Raw genomic sequence first — 17,339 nt, 5'->3', positions numbered from 1 at the left:
GCACTTTCTAAAAAAAAATCTGACTCTGGACCAGCATCCCTGTTTGTTTCATCTCGATTTGGAGTGGTTAAATAGGAATTTGCAGAGGAAATGAATAAGGGGACCGGCTTCTTTCATTTAAAAGGCTTGTCTAAGTAGAACCGAGCGACAAAGGAAGTCAGTGTAAGGTTTGCAATTTCTGTCGCTCTTGTCTAACCAGATTTACATCGTCAAAAACAAAACAAACAAACAAACCCCCCAAACCAACATGAGAGAGCATGAGCATTTGAGAATGTGTGCTTTACAAGTGATACAGAATATGCATTTATGATTCAAAATTTTAAACAGCTGAAAAATAAATATGCAAAGTAGATTGTTCTGTTTGCAGATGGTAATCCTGCCACACTGATTTTGCTCAGCTGTCTGATTTTCCAATGTCTGCGTTCCTGGTTCCTGGGGTTTTCTGATTAAGAAATAAAATATGAGTCATGGTGCACGGTTACCTTCTGCACATCTGAAAGGGTAACTCACTGACTGAAAACAGATTATTAGAGGCTGATCCTACGCTATGTCAGGGGACTGAAAAAAAGAAAAATCCCTTCCCTGCTCTGCCCCTCATTTTTACAGCTGTAGCATAAAGGTTCCTGCCAGCTCTTGTAGATCAGCTTGCAGTAAATTGGCTGCCCAGCCCAGCTCTCCCGGGGGTCTCTGTAGGCAGGGACGGCCGGCGGGCAGCATGCTGCGCAGCAAGGTGAGGCGCATCCCTTTCCCTCCCTCTCCCGAGGATGACTCAGTCGGTTATTAAAAATTTCCAGCTTCCAGCTAAAAATGGCATCAGAAGCGGTGCCCCAGAAGGAAGAGGGGGAGACGCGAGAAATGGGTTCTGTTCCTGCCTCTGCTTCCTAACACACACGCACACACACATGCACACACACGATGTGCAGCTCGTCTGGGAAAAGTTTATTTTGCAATAAGAGGGGTTAGTATTCTGCTAAAGGCTTTTGCAAAGACTGGATCCAATTTTCAGAGTCTGTTGCCAATATTTGTGAGTCATTTCCTTGGAATCCTACCTTTGGTGTTTATTTCCCTTAGAAGGAAACTTGTAAAAGAATAATAATAGTGCTCATTCTTCGTGGAAAGTAGCATACAGCAAAGTGGGAGACAACTTGCTCTTTGTTCCAAAACACTTTTTTGTTTGTTTTATTTACTTTCTTCAGCAGACAAAAAGTGAAGAAGGCAATATAATTAAGCCATAAACCATCTAATTTACGGTGCCAGTGACATGCATGCACTGCTGCACCAGAGTGAGAGTTAAGTGGGGAAGCGGTTTTAATTGGTACCTCTTTTAAAGATAAGTGATGTGATTTGGGAAGTCTCCCCATGTAACAGAAGGGCTTTGCTTTCTCAGCCCTGCCCGGCTACTGGGACCCCTTTTTCTCTCTGACTTCAGTCCCAACAGCAGCAGCTAGTACCTATTTGGTGTCAAAACCCATTGCAAAGGTTAACTAACCAGAAATACTGTCAGTTATAGTTCACAGCAATAAGAGCACCTTTTACCCTTAGGATACCAAAGTGTTTTGCAAACCAGCTCCCACTGAGCTGAGTAGATCCAGGACGGAGCTTTATATGGCTAGCAGGGCCACGCAGCCACCAGTGGGGTGGAGGCAGAGAGCATATGAGACATTTTGGCTAAGAACACTGGAAAAAATATTTATGCTTACTGAAATAAATACCATGGGGCTTTATTGTTCTCCTAGAGCAGGCAGGAGAAGCAGCCTGCAGGAGATGGCCGCAGTACACTTGATGTCACCTTTTCTCGTATCTGCCAAAGCCCCGTGGCAAAAAAATAGATAGCAAATTTGCTTGTATTTTAATATATTTGCATACATTGTGGGGCAACCTATAACTGTTAGAACCACCATTTAAGAGTTCATGGCATATAGGCTACCATGGGCACTGGTAGGTGATGTATACCTACAAAGAAATAAAAGAGGAAACCTCTTTACTGTCAGTACAGAAACCTACCTCCCCTAGTTCTGCTTCTCAGAAACTAGAAGCAGGAGAAAGCACAACTGTTAAGCATTCAAAAGCACATTTTCTTTTTTTCATTTATTTTCTCTGAAAAAAAAAAAAATGCTTGCTGAGAAAATCAGGGGACCCCGACAAACTGGGTATGCTGGTTTTGGCTGGGATAGAGTTAATGTTCTTCACAGTAGCTACTATGGGGCTATGCTTTGGATTTGTACTGGAAACAGTGTTGATAATACAAGGATGTTTTTGTTATTGCTGAGCAGAGCTTGCACAGAATCAAGGCCTTTTCTGCCTCTCACCCCACCCCACCAGCAAGTGGGCTGGGGGTGCACAAGGAGTTGGGAGGGGACACAGCTGGGACAGCTGACCCCAACTGACCCAAGGGATATTCCACACCATATGATGCCATGCTCAGCATATAAACTTGGGGAAGAAGAAGGAAGGGGGCAATGTTCGGAATGATGGCTTTTGTCTTCCCAAGTAACCATTACGCATGATGGAGCCCTGCTTTCCTGGAGATGGCTGAACACCGGCCTGCCCATGGGAAGGAGTGAATTAATTCCTTCTTTTGCTTTGCTTCTGCGTGCAGCTTTTGCTTTACCTGTTAAACTGTCTTTATCTCAAACCATGAGTTTTCTCACTTTTACCCTTCCAATTCTTTCCCCCATCCCACCAGGGGAGAGTGAGCGAGCGGCTGTGTGGTGCTTTGTTGCTGGCTGGTGTTAAACCATGACACTGGGACAGTGTAACTCCGAAAAGTCTTTATGGGAAGAATTCAGCTGAAAAGAATAAAAGGAAAAAAGTGGGAATTAGGAAAGTCAGATAAATGTTTGCTTGGAATTCTGTCTTGAGAAAGAGATGCTTGAGCATCTGGAGTTGTAGAATCTAAATCAGGACAGAAGTGAAGTGAAGATACCTTCAAAACACCTTCATGGAAGGCTGTATCTTGACACAGAAATAAATTTCTGATTTCAGGTTAATTCCTTTTCCCCCAAACAGTAAGGTCAGCTCTAGAAAAAGAAGAAGAAATAGAAAAAAAAAAGGCAAGCAGAAAGAAAAAACCAGTGGATTCCTTGAAATTCCCTGAAGTAGGGGCCAAGAAATACAGGGAAAAACACTAGACTTGGCAGGTCTATAGTTTATCTATACCTCCAAAGGATGAAGAGCTGAATTGACCCTGTTGGCACACAGACCTGTTGTTCTACCAGTCTAGTTATTTCAGCCAGCCTTAACCCTTTCATTTCATGTTTGTATCATGCTTATGTTAGATGGTGTTATACACGTTTCTGATATGGGGTGCAGCTGAAGGAACAGAATTGCCTGGGACCTGCGCTGTCTCCCTGCCACCTGTCCTCATTCCTCTCCTCCCTCTGCCTCCTCCCTGCAGCCTCCGGCTTGTGGCTCAGCATCTCCCTCACTGCAGACAAGGGACAGCTCTGCACTGGAGCGATGAGATACTGCTGTTCTTCTCAGCTATTTTATATCAACAAGAGAAGGAGGCGTTCTCTCTCCCTGTCTGCTCCCAGCCCATGGCCTGTCTCATGGAAGTCCAATTTTCAGTGTAAATCCAGCATGGCCAATTCAAGGTGCTTTTCCACTTCTTGCAGTCTTGCTGCTTGCCTTGCCTCCAGGTCCCTGAGCTCAGGGATCGTCTTTGACGCTTTGCTTTCATTTACTGTGACTGGGCTGCCTTAGTATGCCGTGATTCAGTGTCCCCAGTGTTTCCACTGCTTCATTCATAACATTACTCTAACTCCATGCATAGCTATTCAGTCAATAAAAGTTTTAACCAAGGCCCTTGTTATCTCCCATCTCTGCTTGTAACTTCCTCCTCCTTGAACTTGTGACATATCAGCCAGTTTGATCTACTCAAACACAAGCTCCCAACATTCTCTTCCCTGTCCACTGCTGTGGTCACAGCCAATCTGCCTCCTGCCTTTCCTCCTTATTTGCCTGCATCTAGTCTTTTATTTTCGTGTGTTAGTTTGTCACAGCTCCACCTTAGCTGTCATCCCTCCGTCATTGTCTCTATTGCATGGCTCTGCTCTCCTCACCAGTGGTGCTGGCACCCTCGTGCATTTATCTGCTGCTCCCAGGGGAGCCTTTATGCCCTCTTCCGTGACGCTCTTGCCCAGAAGATGCCCTGCCTATCTCAACTAAGTTGGTGATACCAAACTTTGTCGCAGCAACCGTAAAGAGTAGATAGTTGACGAGAAAGGTAACAATTCCGGCTATCCTGGGATTGTTTATGTGTGATATAGTTGGGTTTTGTTGGTTTTAATGCATACACACTAGGCTGGGTATGTGATTGCGCCTTTCCCCTTCCTCTCTTTGGCTGTCACTTGCTTTCTTAAGACTGTGGGTCTGCACAGCCTGCGTGCTGTGCTTGTGCAGTGGGATTGCTGCCTGCTGCTGCAGTGTAAACTTCTATAATGCCAGAAAGGTAACAGCTACCGAAATGACGGCAATTTTGTTTTCTAAGCACTGCAATCCAGATGCTAACAATGGTATAGTACAGATAAGAAACGCTATTCTCTCCTCAAGTCTGGTTGTTATGCAATGGAAACGCTCCAGAATATATGATAAAGACTGAAACTGCTGCAGTACTTGGGTACAAACCCAGGAGTTTTAAGAAAGGAATAGCTGTCTTAAGTCTATCCCCGTGTCTTTATTGATCTTGGTGAGACCTGCAGCTTTATTGTCACAGGCATTTTATATTTAAGTTTGGGTTTTTAGAGGCGTTTGGGAACTGTATAAAGAGCCCTTTTCACTGACATGGCATCAGGCTTGTTATAATGTGAATGGCATCATTACAGTTCTCTCATTAACATCATAATGGCTCTGGAGGAATAGCGAGTGAAAACCCCAGCAAATGGAGTAGCGTAGCAATGTATAGTAGTCTTACTGTGTAAAACTGCATACGGAAAAAGTTTGACATTTTAACCTTCAGGCTGCTGTAGATGCCTCGGGTTGTCCTCGCACTGCATGCATTTGGCTGACAAAATGGAAAAATCGTGGTAGCCTAAGGATGGAGGGCTGGGTTCAATAAAAAACTGTGCCTGGCTTCCATGCCACTGAAGCCCACGCAAGGCTCCCAAGTGGATTTTTCAAAATTGAATCCAGCCCTAAGTGTCAACCTTTTGCTGTAATTTTGTATAGTAAACGTATTGTAGGCTCACATGTACATCTTTCATCCTTATTTCCAGTGGCGTTAATAGAAATGTAACAATGCGTGTGCTGTTCTGCAGAGTCCCACTGCAACGAACAGGATTTTGGATAAAATCACTTCCATTGCATACAATAATGTAATATAGATGGGTTGGGCTTATGGCTGGAGGATGATGAGATCTGGTTCTATTTCTGGCTCTGACACTGATTTGCTGCGTGACTTCTGGCAAGATACTCAGGCGTGGATTCTGCCACCCTTAATGGGGAGAAACAGTGGTTTGGCTCTTTGGGAGCAATGCCAGAGGTCCTGTTTATGGAGCCAGGTCCGGTAGTGCTTTTTCAGTAAATATCACCTCGTACTTCAGGCTTCCAGTTTTGCCCTGTCCAACTTTACCTTCAAGGAGGCTGACTTCTCCCACGTGCTGAGTACTCACAGCTCCCTTCCCACTCATTTGCAGCAGCTGGAACTCAGCGCTTCTGCAAATCAAATGGGAGCAAATAGCATGCCCGGAGTCACAAGCCCTTTTAAAATCCTGGTTCTCAGCTTCTGTGTGCTGAAGCAATTCCTTAGCTACAAAATGGGGCTTATTTTATAGCTGAGTGCAACCTATACAGCTTTGTAATGCATGCTGAGACCTACAAGCTTGGTTTGGAGTTTTGGTCTTCTGGTTGTTGGGTTGTTTTTTTTTTTTCCTAGGAAAGGCCTATTATTTATGCCTTGTTTTTATACAGTTGGGAAACATGGAGAATGTGCATGGACGGTAGCTGTGTATAGAAGTTAACTGGCCTGCCTCTATTAATTTTGCATGTTGTAAATAGCAGAAGCAGTTCATTTACTTTACCCGCTGTCCAGAGAACTCCGTTTTTCAAGACAAATTAGCAGCTCTGTGCAGAAGGCATCCCAACACTTCCTTCCTTCCTGTGTGTTTCTGCTTAAGCATAGAAAGACCTGTTTGTGATGAAATATGGTAAAAAGAAAAGCACAGCTGAAATCTCTGATTCTCATTAAAAAAAATCCATAAAGAGGTGCTGAATTCCTTACGAGCAAAGAAATCCTGACTTTCCCAAAGCAGCCTCGAGTTTCTTCCAATCCTTGCTCTCTGAGGACAAGCTCTTGAGTGTTGACATCATGCCAACATGAGAAGATTGATGTCTCCCTGTGAGTGATTCCTCTGTGCAGATTAATGAGAAGAATCCATGGGTGCATTCTAATGACAGTGTAATCTTTTCAGCCACAAAATATATGACTTTTTAGCTGGTTCTTGGGCCACTTCTTGGCCCTGCTCTTAAGTCAGCAGAGTAACCCACTTGTTGTTTTGACCAGTCTTTCCATGTGTCAGTACTTGACTGGCAACAAAAGGTGCAGGGAATAAATAATATATATTGTCTGTGTCACGGACAAGTTCCAAGAGGCCAGTGTGGTGGCTTTCCATTCCCCGTGTCATGGTTTCTTTGCCCAGGAAATGCAAGATGGCATTAGAGGGCTACTGCAAGACAACGGCTGAGAGCCACGTGCAGCGCATGACCAGCAAAATGACGCTGAGGAAGGGGGTTAGGCACCCTTCAGTGTGACTGCAGTGAGGCCTGGGGGCCTTTACTAGGGCAAACTGCTTCGGCATTTCCCCTTCACCTCCCATTTTCTGCCCCGCTGAGGAGTCTAGGGCAGACCCACGCGTGCATCTAAGGAACAGAGAGTTAGCGCACACTAGAAGCCCATTTCTTAATAAAGTAGCAGCCTTGTGCATTCTTCCAGGATTTAAGAAAACAACCGGCAGATGTGAATGATTTATTTTTCCTCCCTCTTCTGCTGCGGTTTATTTTTTCCTCTTGTTAGCGAGCGCTCAGCCGCTAACACAAGCAATTGCTGAAATTCCACCTGCCCACCTGCGGCCCCTCCTTCTCGCTGCTTGCTCGGGCCCTCGTCTTCCTCCGGGAGGGCTGCACCGAGGGGAAACTACATCCCGCTTTCTTAGAGAGAGGAGGAGGAGGGAGGAAGGGGAGGGAGGGGCCGGGCCGGGCCGTGTCTGGGCGCATTGTTCCGCGCTCCTCTGCCAAGAAGTAGGTGACTATGAACCCATCCCTTGCCCCTCGCAGAAAGTTTGCTCCCTCCCCTCCCCTCCCCTCCCGCCTGCTGTCGCGGCAGGAGGCAGCTCGCAGCCTGGCGCTGGCCCTGGAGTCCCCGCGCCTGCTTAATATTCCGCCCGCTCCGCCGATGTTGTGCTTGGCTCCGGTGGGACCGCAACTCACGGCTTGAAACCGGAGCCAATTTTCTGTCTTAGTCTCACAGTGTTTTGACTGGAGGCAGATCCAGTTCAGTCCGATCGGGGCTAGTGGAAACAACTACCTAAGTCTCCGCTGTCTGTTTCGGTTGGGAGGGAAGAAAGAAGAAAGACACGCGATCCCTGACTGCTGGGCGCTCTCGCTCGCACACACGCACACACACGCACACACAGAGGCACCGCAGGCACACGCACACGCACGGACTCGCACACCCGTCGGTGCCGAGCGCGCCGTGCCAACACCGCCGGCAGAAAATGGGAAGCGAGTGAGCGGATCCGGGCCGGTGTGTGAGCGGGGCCGGGGCCGGGGCCGGGGCCGGGGCCGGACCGGGGCGCCGGGGGGCGGCGGGCGGGGGCGCGCACAAACTCCCGCTGCGGGGGGACCCCGCGCCTTTTGTGGGTGAAAGCGCCGGTCTTTTCCCTGCTATAAGAAGGGAAAAACCCCCGCCGTGTGTCCGTGTAAGATATATCCGCGGGTATTTTTTATGTGCGTGCATGCAAAGGTGCGGCTGGCGAGGGGGACCGGGGTCGGTGCGGTGCGGTGCGGTGAGGGGGGTGCCCGGCGCTCACGGCGCTGCTTCGGTTTCAGGTGCCGGCGCCCGCGATGACCCTGGTGCTGCCCATGCAGCGGCTGGGCCGCCCCATCGCCGCCGAGGGAGCCGCCGACCTCGCCGCCTACCGCGCCCTCTGGGAGCCGCCCTGCTGCGGCCGCCCCGCCGCCCCCGGCCCCGCCGCCGCCCCGCCGCCCCCGGCCTCGCCGGCCCCCGGGCCCCCCGCCGCAGGTAGGCACCGCCGGGCGACCCCCGGGGCGGCCAGCGGGGGGATGGGGTGGGGCGGGCGGACGGGCGGACGGACGGAGGTCTGTCCGTGGGGTGGGGGCTGAAGGCGGGGGCTCACCCACGGGCGACCGCGGCGGCGGGGCCGCAGGTGCGCGGGCTTCGCCGGGCGCCGCCGGCTCCTCCGGGGCGGTGGGGGCGGCTGTCCGCCGCGCCGGGGGTCGGGGGTGGAAGTTCCGCCGACTCCGAGCGCCCTGAGGGCGGCCGCGGCCCCCCGCGCTGCCCCGAGAGCGGCCCGCGGGGCCCGAGCCGGAGCCGCCGGCGAGTCACGCCTCATCAGGTGAGGGCTGATTTCTGATCGCCGCAAATGCATGAGAAAATATGCATGCGGTGGAGTTCTCCTGTAGCGCGAAGGGAAATGAAAAGTATTTTGTTTGGAGAACCTCCGGCAAACCGCATGTCATTTGTCATATCTGATTTATTACCCGCAGGATCACATTACAGGGGAATTTCAAATCCTGTAACAACATCCAAGATCACATACTTTAAAAGGAAATATGTGGAAGAAGAGGATTTTCATCCACCACTCAGCAGCTGTACACATAAAGTATGTTTTCTAATAGTCATTATTTTTACTCCGAGTTTCAGATGCTTACTAACACTCGATTGACCCATTTCCAGAAGGCTGAAATACTCTGCGGAAATTAGGGGAATGATCCAGCTGTTTGCTCAGAAACAAATAGTTGTCACTTGTTCGCATTTATTGTTTTATTGTCATCAGATTGCTTAAGAAGCAAAGGCGTTTCTTCATTTATAACAACTGTAAATGGAGATGCTGAGAACAACTTTCCCCCCCCCCCCCCAAATTATTTTGTTCTTAGACAGTTTATATCGCGCTTACAGAAATGGCTCCCTAACAGCATTTGAACAGCAGAAACAAAGAACATAAATAAGGGCCCATGGTTCCCCACTTGTTCAAAACTTTTTCCAGGGAAAAAAATAGTCATAGGATCTTTGTACCCCAAACGGGTTACAGATCCTCTAGAAAAACAGAATCACTTGGAAAGTGAGTACAAGCTCCTTCAGTATTTAATCCTGTTTATTAAAAAGCTAATAATTCCAAAAGAACAGATTAGTAAATGAAAGAATTTTTTTAAAATGAAAGCCGTCAGGGGAGGGATTAGAGCAAACATTTCCCAGGCCAGTGGATACATAAATTGAAATCTAACTTTTTCTATGAGAGATTTTATGCTCTCTTTCATTATGGGCTCTGTCCTGTAAGGAACTGAACGTCTGGAGCAATGTCCTTAAGGATAGCTGATATCTTGCAACACCATCCTTACCTTGCTGGATCGTACTTGGCCCGTGGCAGTCCAGTGCTACCCTTGTGCTATATGCTACAGGGAGGGCACAATATAATCTGATTAAAGCACAGTTTATTGGAGTCAGTAGGACTGCAAGAGCCCCAGAGACAGAAAGCTAAAACAGATCAAGATGCTGAGCAAGTTTATACGTTCTCTTTACCTGCATTGCAGAGGCAACCTTCTGAGGTGTGGGGGGAACTGGGTGCCTTGTCCCTACCACGAGTGCTGGCTGGGGAGGTCTGCCCAGTGGCATCCTGTTTCCCTGGAGGGATTTCTGCAGAGGAGAAGCAAGCAGTAAGGCTGAGCTCGCTTCCCAAGGACCTTAGAGTAGCTGAAGGAATTTTCACCTACAAATAGTGTTGGCGGGAAATAAGTACCTGACCAGGAAGGTGAAAACCTGCCCCGCTGTTAACTCCAGAAGGTGTTCGGTCTGCTGCCAGAGGAGTGAATAAATAGCACCGAGGGTGTTGAAAAATGCGCTCTGGTTAGTGAGCGCATCTCCCATGTGTCACATCACTCTGATTTCAGCCAGGTTTTTTTCTTGGCTAGATTGTTGGATTTTTGTATCAGTGATTGTTTTCTTCGCAAAGAGGAGGAATACTTACTTATCCCTTTCTAATGGCATAAAAAACAGTTGTAGAGGTACTGGTAAGGAAGACCCATCCCAGACATCATTTTGTGCTGTTGTAGAGGTGTATCATGTCAGAAACCCTGGGTCACCAGTTTCTTCTGTTCAGCACAAATGCGTTTTGTACTTTGCAACACTGAGCTCTGGGGAAGGGAGGATGCCCACCAGATTTCTCCAAATTTCTTACCTCCACTGCCCAGTAGAGAAAGAGTTAGGTTCTGAGATTCCTTGTCCCACAGAAGGTATGACAGTAGGGCCCAGAGCCCCTCTCCAGGGCTGCTGGCAGACATTTGTGGTAGAAAGCCTTTCACAACTTGTTCCTACTGGTGGGCCTCCGGGATATATCTCCAGGAGGATCACAGTTCAAGACTTACTGGTTTGCTCCAGGCTCTTACGGCTTCACTGACTATTGCAGCAGCAGGTATAAAGGACGCGCATTAGCCTATAGGCTTAATACAATTTTAAATGAGTCATTTATTATAGAAAATTACTCTCTCTAACTAAGAAGAGCTTCAGTTGTGAACTCAGACGAAAATGTGGCCAATTTTTGTTTTGATGAGGAACTGTGCTGCTTCTAAGCCCTGCAGACAGGACCCGGCTGTGGAAAGAGCTAGAGGGCTGAGGAGAGCTGAATGGATGTGAAAAGCAGCTGTGCTTTAAGCTCTCTCAGTCCTCATAGCTACGACTTCCACTCTGCAAAAATGCTGTAACCATGTGGGAAAGGGAAGAATGATCAAGCCACAGATGGGGGGGATTTAGAGCAGTCTCTCTTTGTGCTCTGCTGCTTTCCTCCTACGCAAACCAAATTCTTACTAAAAATGAAAATTAGTTAATAGTGCTTACAGTAGCATGTGTTGCCCCCTCTCTTATTTTGATTCCCAGGGTAGCGATTACAGCCCAGAATCCAGGGCCTCCCGGGGGCAGTAACCTGCTCATGCTGCCAGTGCTGAGAAAGGGAGTCCTGGAGGACCATGGAAGGGAGAACAAATCTGTGGGCGTCGAGCCAGGATTTTCTGCAAATCCCTATCTTCTCTTTACTTCCTGACCTTGTCCCTGCCTATCTGCTTTCCCACCGGCCCTGTAGAGCGCAGGGTGTAGTATGCAGGCCAACAGCTGCTCTCCAGATGCTGTGATGCTTTGAGATAGGTTTCTCCCTGCCTGCCTCCCTCCCTGCATGCACTTTTGTACACTAGAGCAGTTGAAGGGAGCTTGGCAAATGGAGACCTCCTTGCCGGAGGGCCTCTTCCACTGGCAGTGGATTAAATGCTTCAACACTTGCCGCCTGAGGCGATGGCTGCTGGCTGCATCTTGCAAACCTTGAGGCTGCAGGAGGGGACCTTCGCTTGGCTTCAGAGCTTTGTAGAAGCCCCACAGGGGATGATGGAATTGGGTCCGTTTACAGCAAAAGGCCCCCAGCCACCAATGGAGCAAAACTGCACAACAATTTTATGTTCTAACCCCAAAAGCAAATAAAGAGCCAGATGTGTGCATCTGGATTTTGCTCGCCCATCCTGGATGCGTGCCCTGCCATTGCCTCTGTGGTGTAACAGTTAGCTGCTTACCTCCTAAGCCTGGGTGAATGCAGTGGCCAAGAAAAAGCAGGTCCCAGCTACATGGGTGTGCAAAATGAAAAGCCAGTTTTAGGCTCCTTGGAAAGAGAATGTGAAAAATAGTGACATGGGGGGAATACTTTGCTTCGTTTTCTTTCTCCTTGCCTGGAACAAGACTAATTGCCTTCAGTTCCATATCTTCTGTCTTTTGCATTTTCAGACAATCTCCGTGTTTGAGGAGCGGGCCCATATTCTTTACATGTCTTTGGAAAAGCTGAAATTCATTGATGATCCTGAAGTCTATCTGCGGAGATCTGTCCTCATCAACAATCTAATGAAGAGAATCCATGGAGAAATCATCATGCAGAACAACTGGTGCTTCTCCGCCTGCTCCTTCAGTGGCACCTCGCCACAAGAGTGGTTTGTGCCTCAGGACTGTCCCTACAGAAAACGCCTTCGGATGGCAAAGGAGGAGTACGAGAAGCTGCACACATGCTGCTTCTATCAAGAGTGTGGCAGTCACTATTTAAACCTACCTTACTCTGTTAATGCTAGTACAGAAAATACTTCCTCCTCTTCCTCCTCTTCCTCCTCCCCCCCCATTTCTTTGCCAAGCTGTTCCCAGCAGGTGGATTATGACATTGGCAGTGCCTCATCTTACAGGAGCGATGACCAGATACCTGCTAATGAAATATTTGTCACTAATGCCAGGTCTCACAGTAATCAGGAAAAGGCAAAATTTAATGACGAAAAAGGAGGTGATGAACATGAGCGAGAGAGCGTCACCCTAAACTGTGAACCTGTCAGAGGCACCCATGCTCTCGAATGTAAAGGCAAATTTTATGACTATTTTGAGGCTGGATGTAATGACAAGAGCAACATAAGTGAATCTTGGAAAAAATCCTTAAGGAAAAAGGAATCTTTACCAAGTAATAAAATGTGCTGCAGCAAAGGAAGTAAAATATGAGGCATCGTTCTTGCTCCGTTGAAGCATGCGCAACATGTCTGTCTATCAAATTTTTATTTTGAATGGATTTTTTATAGTTTTCTACAAATGATACAATCATGCCACAAACATTACGTGTAGTTTTAAATGACTGGAGAGCAGATTGCGCAAAGTGGCTCTGTGATCTGCCTCAGCAGGCTATTTATAAATATGGAGACTTCGTAAAGAGCGCAGTTGCGTTACTGCTTAGCGCTGTAGTCTGTACAGCTATGGTGTGGCTTTCGTTACTGAAAATATCAATCAGCCAGATGGGGAAAACGTATCGTTTTATATATCCCTGCCCCCAAGAAGTCTGCCATTAATTAAGAAGAACCTCCGTGATGTTTACCAAGGAATTAGAAGTCTTGTAAACAAATTGATGCTACCAGCAAGGGTGACGTGCTCCTTGTAACTCAGTATTTGTTCTGACAAAGGACTGTCTTCATGGACTGGGAACAAAACATCTTTACATTTTGTACTGATACTCATGAATTCCTGGATTCAGCGTCTTGTTCAGCTGACAAAATAGGACGTAGCATAAAGAAATAACCTGTTTATGGGATCTTAATCAGAAACACAACATGCAGCCCAAGTACTTGCACGTTTTCGCCTCGGCTGTAATAACTAATGAGGCTTGTTGTTATACAGGGCAGGTTTTTTTTTGGTGCCTTACTTTTTGTCTTAATTTTTGCCAGCGTGAAAATTAAGTACAAATCAGTGATACAGCAGGGATTTAACCTAAACAGAGGAAAAAAACAAAAACCACAGGGTGGATCAATATTATTAGAAACCTTTAACCTTTGAAGTACTGAGTTCAACTTCCTATTCAAACATCTCTGTTCTTCCTTTTTGATGCTCAATTGCTTTTTGATTTGCCATCCTTAGGAAGGGATTTAAGAAACAATAGAGAGATGTCTCTTGTAAACAAGCATTCGATGCTTGAGTGTTTCTATGGCAACTGTCTGTTGCTGGGGCTCTTTTTTTTCCTTCTTCGTATAATGAAGTTCATGAACCAGTGGCATGTTTTATACTTTATTCTGTTTCGCATAAATTCTCTCTTTTAGATTGCAAAAGCATGCGGGAATTTTTCTATGACTTTTGCCGTTGATTTAAAGAAGACAAGAAAAGAAAGCAAAAAGCACAACGTTAATTGATAATGTGGCGATAAACATGATTTTATCTGAATGAATGTAAGGGGTTTAATTTTAAAAAAGAACATTTTGGAGAAATGAGCTGAGATTTCAGTGGCTAAGGACAATATTTAGTCATCCCTAGGTAGACCATTTGCAAAAGTGTGCAGTTTAAATTGCCCAGAAGACATTAGTTGGGGTTGGACTGAGAGTATTGTGAGTCTTAGATCCACCATATTAATTAGTTCCCACAGTCCCCATAACAACTGGCAGGATGTGCTCAGCAAAATAGCCACATCCAAGCCACGGCTGACTCATAATAGCTGCCTATTCCCACAGCATCATGCACTCAAGCGACATCTTCTCTGCTTGGTTCTTGTCCAAACGGTGAAATTCACCCCTGTGCTGGGGGAGCGGCCGGCTCAGTGCAGGGCACGGAAGTCCCCAGGGGGACACTGCCCTGGGCTGGCCCCGGCTTGGCGCTGGACTCAGCTGAGTCTCTGGGTCACAGACCTCCTGCTCTGGGTTTCACGGGTTCAGCCTGAGTCCTCCTGGGCCATGGTTATTTTGGGTAGTGTGCACATCCCACAGTCATGTTTGTGAGCTGAACAGTTTTCCTGGCCAAGCCCAGTGGTCACAGGAAAAAGCTTCCCTCCACCCCCCCACCCCAGCAAAGTGACCACAAAGAGTATCTGGGACATAAATCAGCGATAACCTTTTTGTGGTCAGATGAGTTGGAACTGACAAGTTTGTAAGGGTTATGATTGTGAAGAACAACAGATAAAGTATAAATCCCACCTGATTTCTCCAAGACAGAAGCTTTTTTATTAATAATAATAATAATATTAAATATAGATCTCATTCATACAGTGTATGAGTAGGATCATCATTTAGACATTTGTCCACAAGGACCAATTTTTTTAAAAAAACTGATTTTTCTTGTGTTATACCCAGATAGTCTAGTAATGTCTGCTCTTTTCCAATATTTGATAAACACTTGATGTTTTAAGCTTAAATATTAGATGCTTGTATACTAATGTGTTGTTGTAGTAAAGTGAAATTTCCTTGATATATATTTATTAAAATGACCAAAATTCATTTTAATTTTACATCTCAAATGGCTACTGGGTCCTTTCCCCTGTGTTCCCTTCCCTCACCCAAGGAAATGCCATTTAATCAAACTGCTCCCTGCTGAAGAGGTTAGGCTGCAGTTGATTGTGCACCTGAAGTTGAGTCCAGGACAAAGCTCAGCCTTCGTGGGGCTTCAGGAGCCTTTAGGTGCACTGAGAAGCAAGAGACTTCTCTGTGGGTTTGCACATACAGCCAAACACCTGGCCAAATGCATTGGGGGGACCAAAAGCTTTTTGACCCTACAGAGCTCCTTGATCTTCAAGAACAAGCCTGAACATATAACCCATTGCAGAGTCCTCTGAGTTGAATTTGCACCAGCTGAAGTGACGGATCTCTGTCTACTCTGGCCTCTCAAACAGCTTTTTTAGTTCCAGGGACACCTAGAAATTAACATGTTACCGCTCTGGACAGTCTTATTGAGTGTCATCACGGTCTGTAAGGGATGAAATGTCATCTGATGAAGGTTGGCCTAAGGATAAGTGGTCTTTGATGCCTTTCTCTGGACCCTGCCTCACAAAATAATAGCAAATACTGAAAGTAGATGTATTGGACTCGGGAGTCAGCTGAGTTATCCTGTTTGCTTCAGAAGAGAAAGAGGTATTTCATGGCAGAAAAGAGATTTGGAAACACCCTGTCCAATTGCCAGAAGTTCAATAGACCTTGATTAGGGTTTCCAACCTGGGCTAGGCTGAATGGATTTCATGATTTAAACTTGGTTTGATTTATAGCACGTGAAGAGTGTAAATCTGATAGGCCTTTTCCCCATTGCACACTCCAGTACTAAGGACATGTTGCAAGTATCACAAATTTTCAAGAAATAGTTCTTGGCCAAGATTATACTAATGCCTTTCATCCGTTATGTCCCATGCATAACTGCTAAATGAATGCTCCTGAACTTGATCCTGGCCTACCTGCCTGGAAGAACTGGACAGTAGAGCTTCTCTCTAGGGAGATCGTTTTATTCTGTATCATAAGATATTTTGCTCCTGGAGCGTAAGACTGTAAGGTACTGTGCCTTTCAGCAGGCTAATCCCTGCTTATAATGGTACTTCAATAATACATGGAAAACAGCAATGGAAAAAGATTTTCTGTTGTCAGGTCTATTTTACTGTCACTAAGACAGAAGTGTCATTTTATCCTCGGGACCGCTTTCCACCAGGTAATACATTTCCCTTGGAAATGCATAGTTAATTTGAGTTGAAAAAATCATGCTCCTTTTTCAAAACACGTGGCATAATAACACTCTGCTTCATACTTTTGGTAAAATTTTACTATTTTTGCTGGATTAGCTAAACTGTTGAAACAGCTTAACACGGTTACTTAAGCATCCCCAGCACTCAAATAGCCTTAGCTGGCACCGATTTGCAATGCCAGCGTAGCAGCTGGCTCCACAGAGAAAACAAATGCAGGCTGAGCCACAGAAATGAAGTGCTTCTTTCAGTCCTGAAGGTGTTATGCCCCAAAGCAAAGTTGTGGTAAAGAGATGTTTTTCACATTTCATCTTCCTGCGTGCCCTCCATCCTTTTGCATCCCTCATCTACCAACTGTCCTTTTGCTGAAGGCCCCGCCACGCCGCCAGGGTGGTACGCTGGGTGCCATCACCCTTTGGGTTTGCGCAGGGGAAGTAGGAAGCTGTGTCAGAGGTACAGCATGATCTAAAGGGGAATTTAAGCAAACTAACCAGGCTGCCATGTGTCTCGCTGCTTTGCGGCCCCTCTGGAGCCCCATGCCAGTTGCAACCCACCCACCTAAATGGCCTCTCCAGCTGCCAGTAGCTCATATTGCTACTATGGTAGGGATCTGGTGGTGAAAGGGCTGTGGCCAAAGCGGAGATGTGAGGGTGATTGCTAGTCTGCACTCAACTCACGCCCTTTCGTTGATTTTGTGAGATAAAGGCTATAGCCAGAGGTGTAGCAAATGCAGTTGCTGCTTACTCATGCCAGGAACCTTGATAAAAGAAGTTTCTTAAGTTTTATCACAAAAAGAGCCAGTCAGTCACATCAGAGAAAGGTTTAAACCGCTGTGGGGTAAAGGATTTCATCTGGCGTTTTATTCAGTGAATGCAACTGTCACATGGAAGCCTCCCAAAGGGACCTAACCTTTTTCATTGCCTGCCCCTTGCTTTGCAACCTTGAAGAAAGGGGCTGCCCTCACTTTCTGGAGGTAACCTTTTGGGCTCCTCGGTACTGGTATGAGTTTTTCCACAGCTGCATGAAGCCCCCCGGAGGCTTTTCCTGGCAGGGTGTGCAGAGCTTGCTAGAAGATTGCAGCCGGGGAAGCGCTGCAAAGGATCTTGCTGGAAATGTTAGGAGATGTGA

General features: G+C 46.7%; 1 protein-coding gene across 1 annotated transcript; it reads left to right on the top strand.

The window, feature by feature from the left end:
* Positions 1 to 7,433: 7,433 nt before the first annotated feature.
* On the top strand, positions 7,434 to 14,999 carry SERTAD4 (SERTA domain containing 4). Its single transcript, XM_075088981.1, has 4 exons — positions 7,434 to 7,741; positions 8,047 to 8,239; positions 8,725 to 8,840; positions 11,996 to 14,999. Exons 2-4 carry the CDS (start codon positions 8,062 to 8,064, stop codon positions 12,740 to 12,742), a joined length of 1,041 nt encoding a protein of 346 aa, XP_074945082.1. The 5' UTR covers positions 7,434 to 7,741; positions 8,047 to 8,061; the 3' UTR covers positions 12,743 to 14,999.
* The last annotated feature ends 2,340 nt before the right edge of the window (positions 15,000 to 17,339 follow it).

Source organism: Phalacrocorax aristotelis, chromosome 3 (genome assembly GCF_949628215.1).
Source record: "Phalacrocorax aristotelis chromosome 3, bGulAri2.1, whole genome shotgun sequence".
Taxonomy (NCBI): domain Eukaryota; kingdom Metazoa; phylum Chordata; class Aves; order Suliformes; family Phalacrocoracidae; genus Phalacrocorax; species Phalacrocorax aristotelis.
Note: the sequence above shows the minus strand (reverse complement) of the source record. Positions and strands in the feature narration are given on the sequence as shown.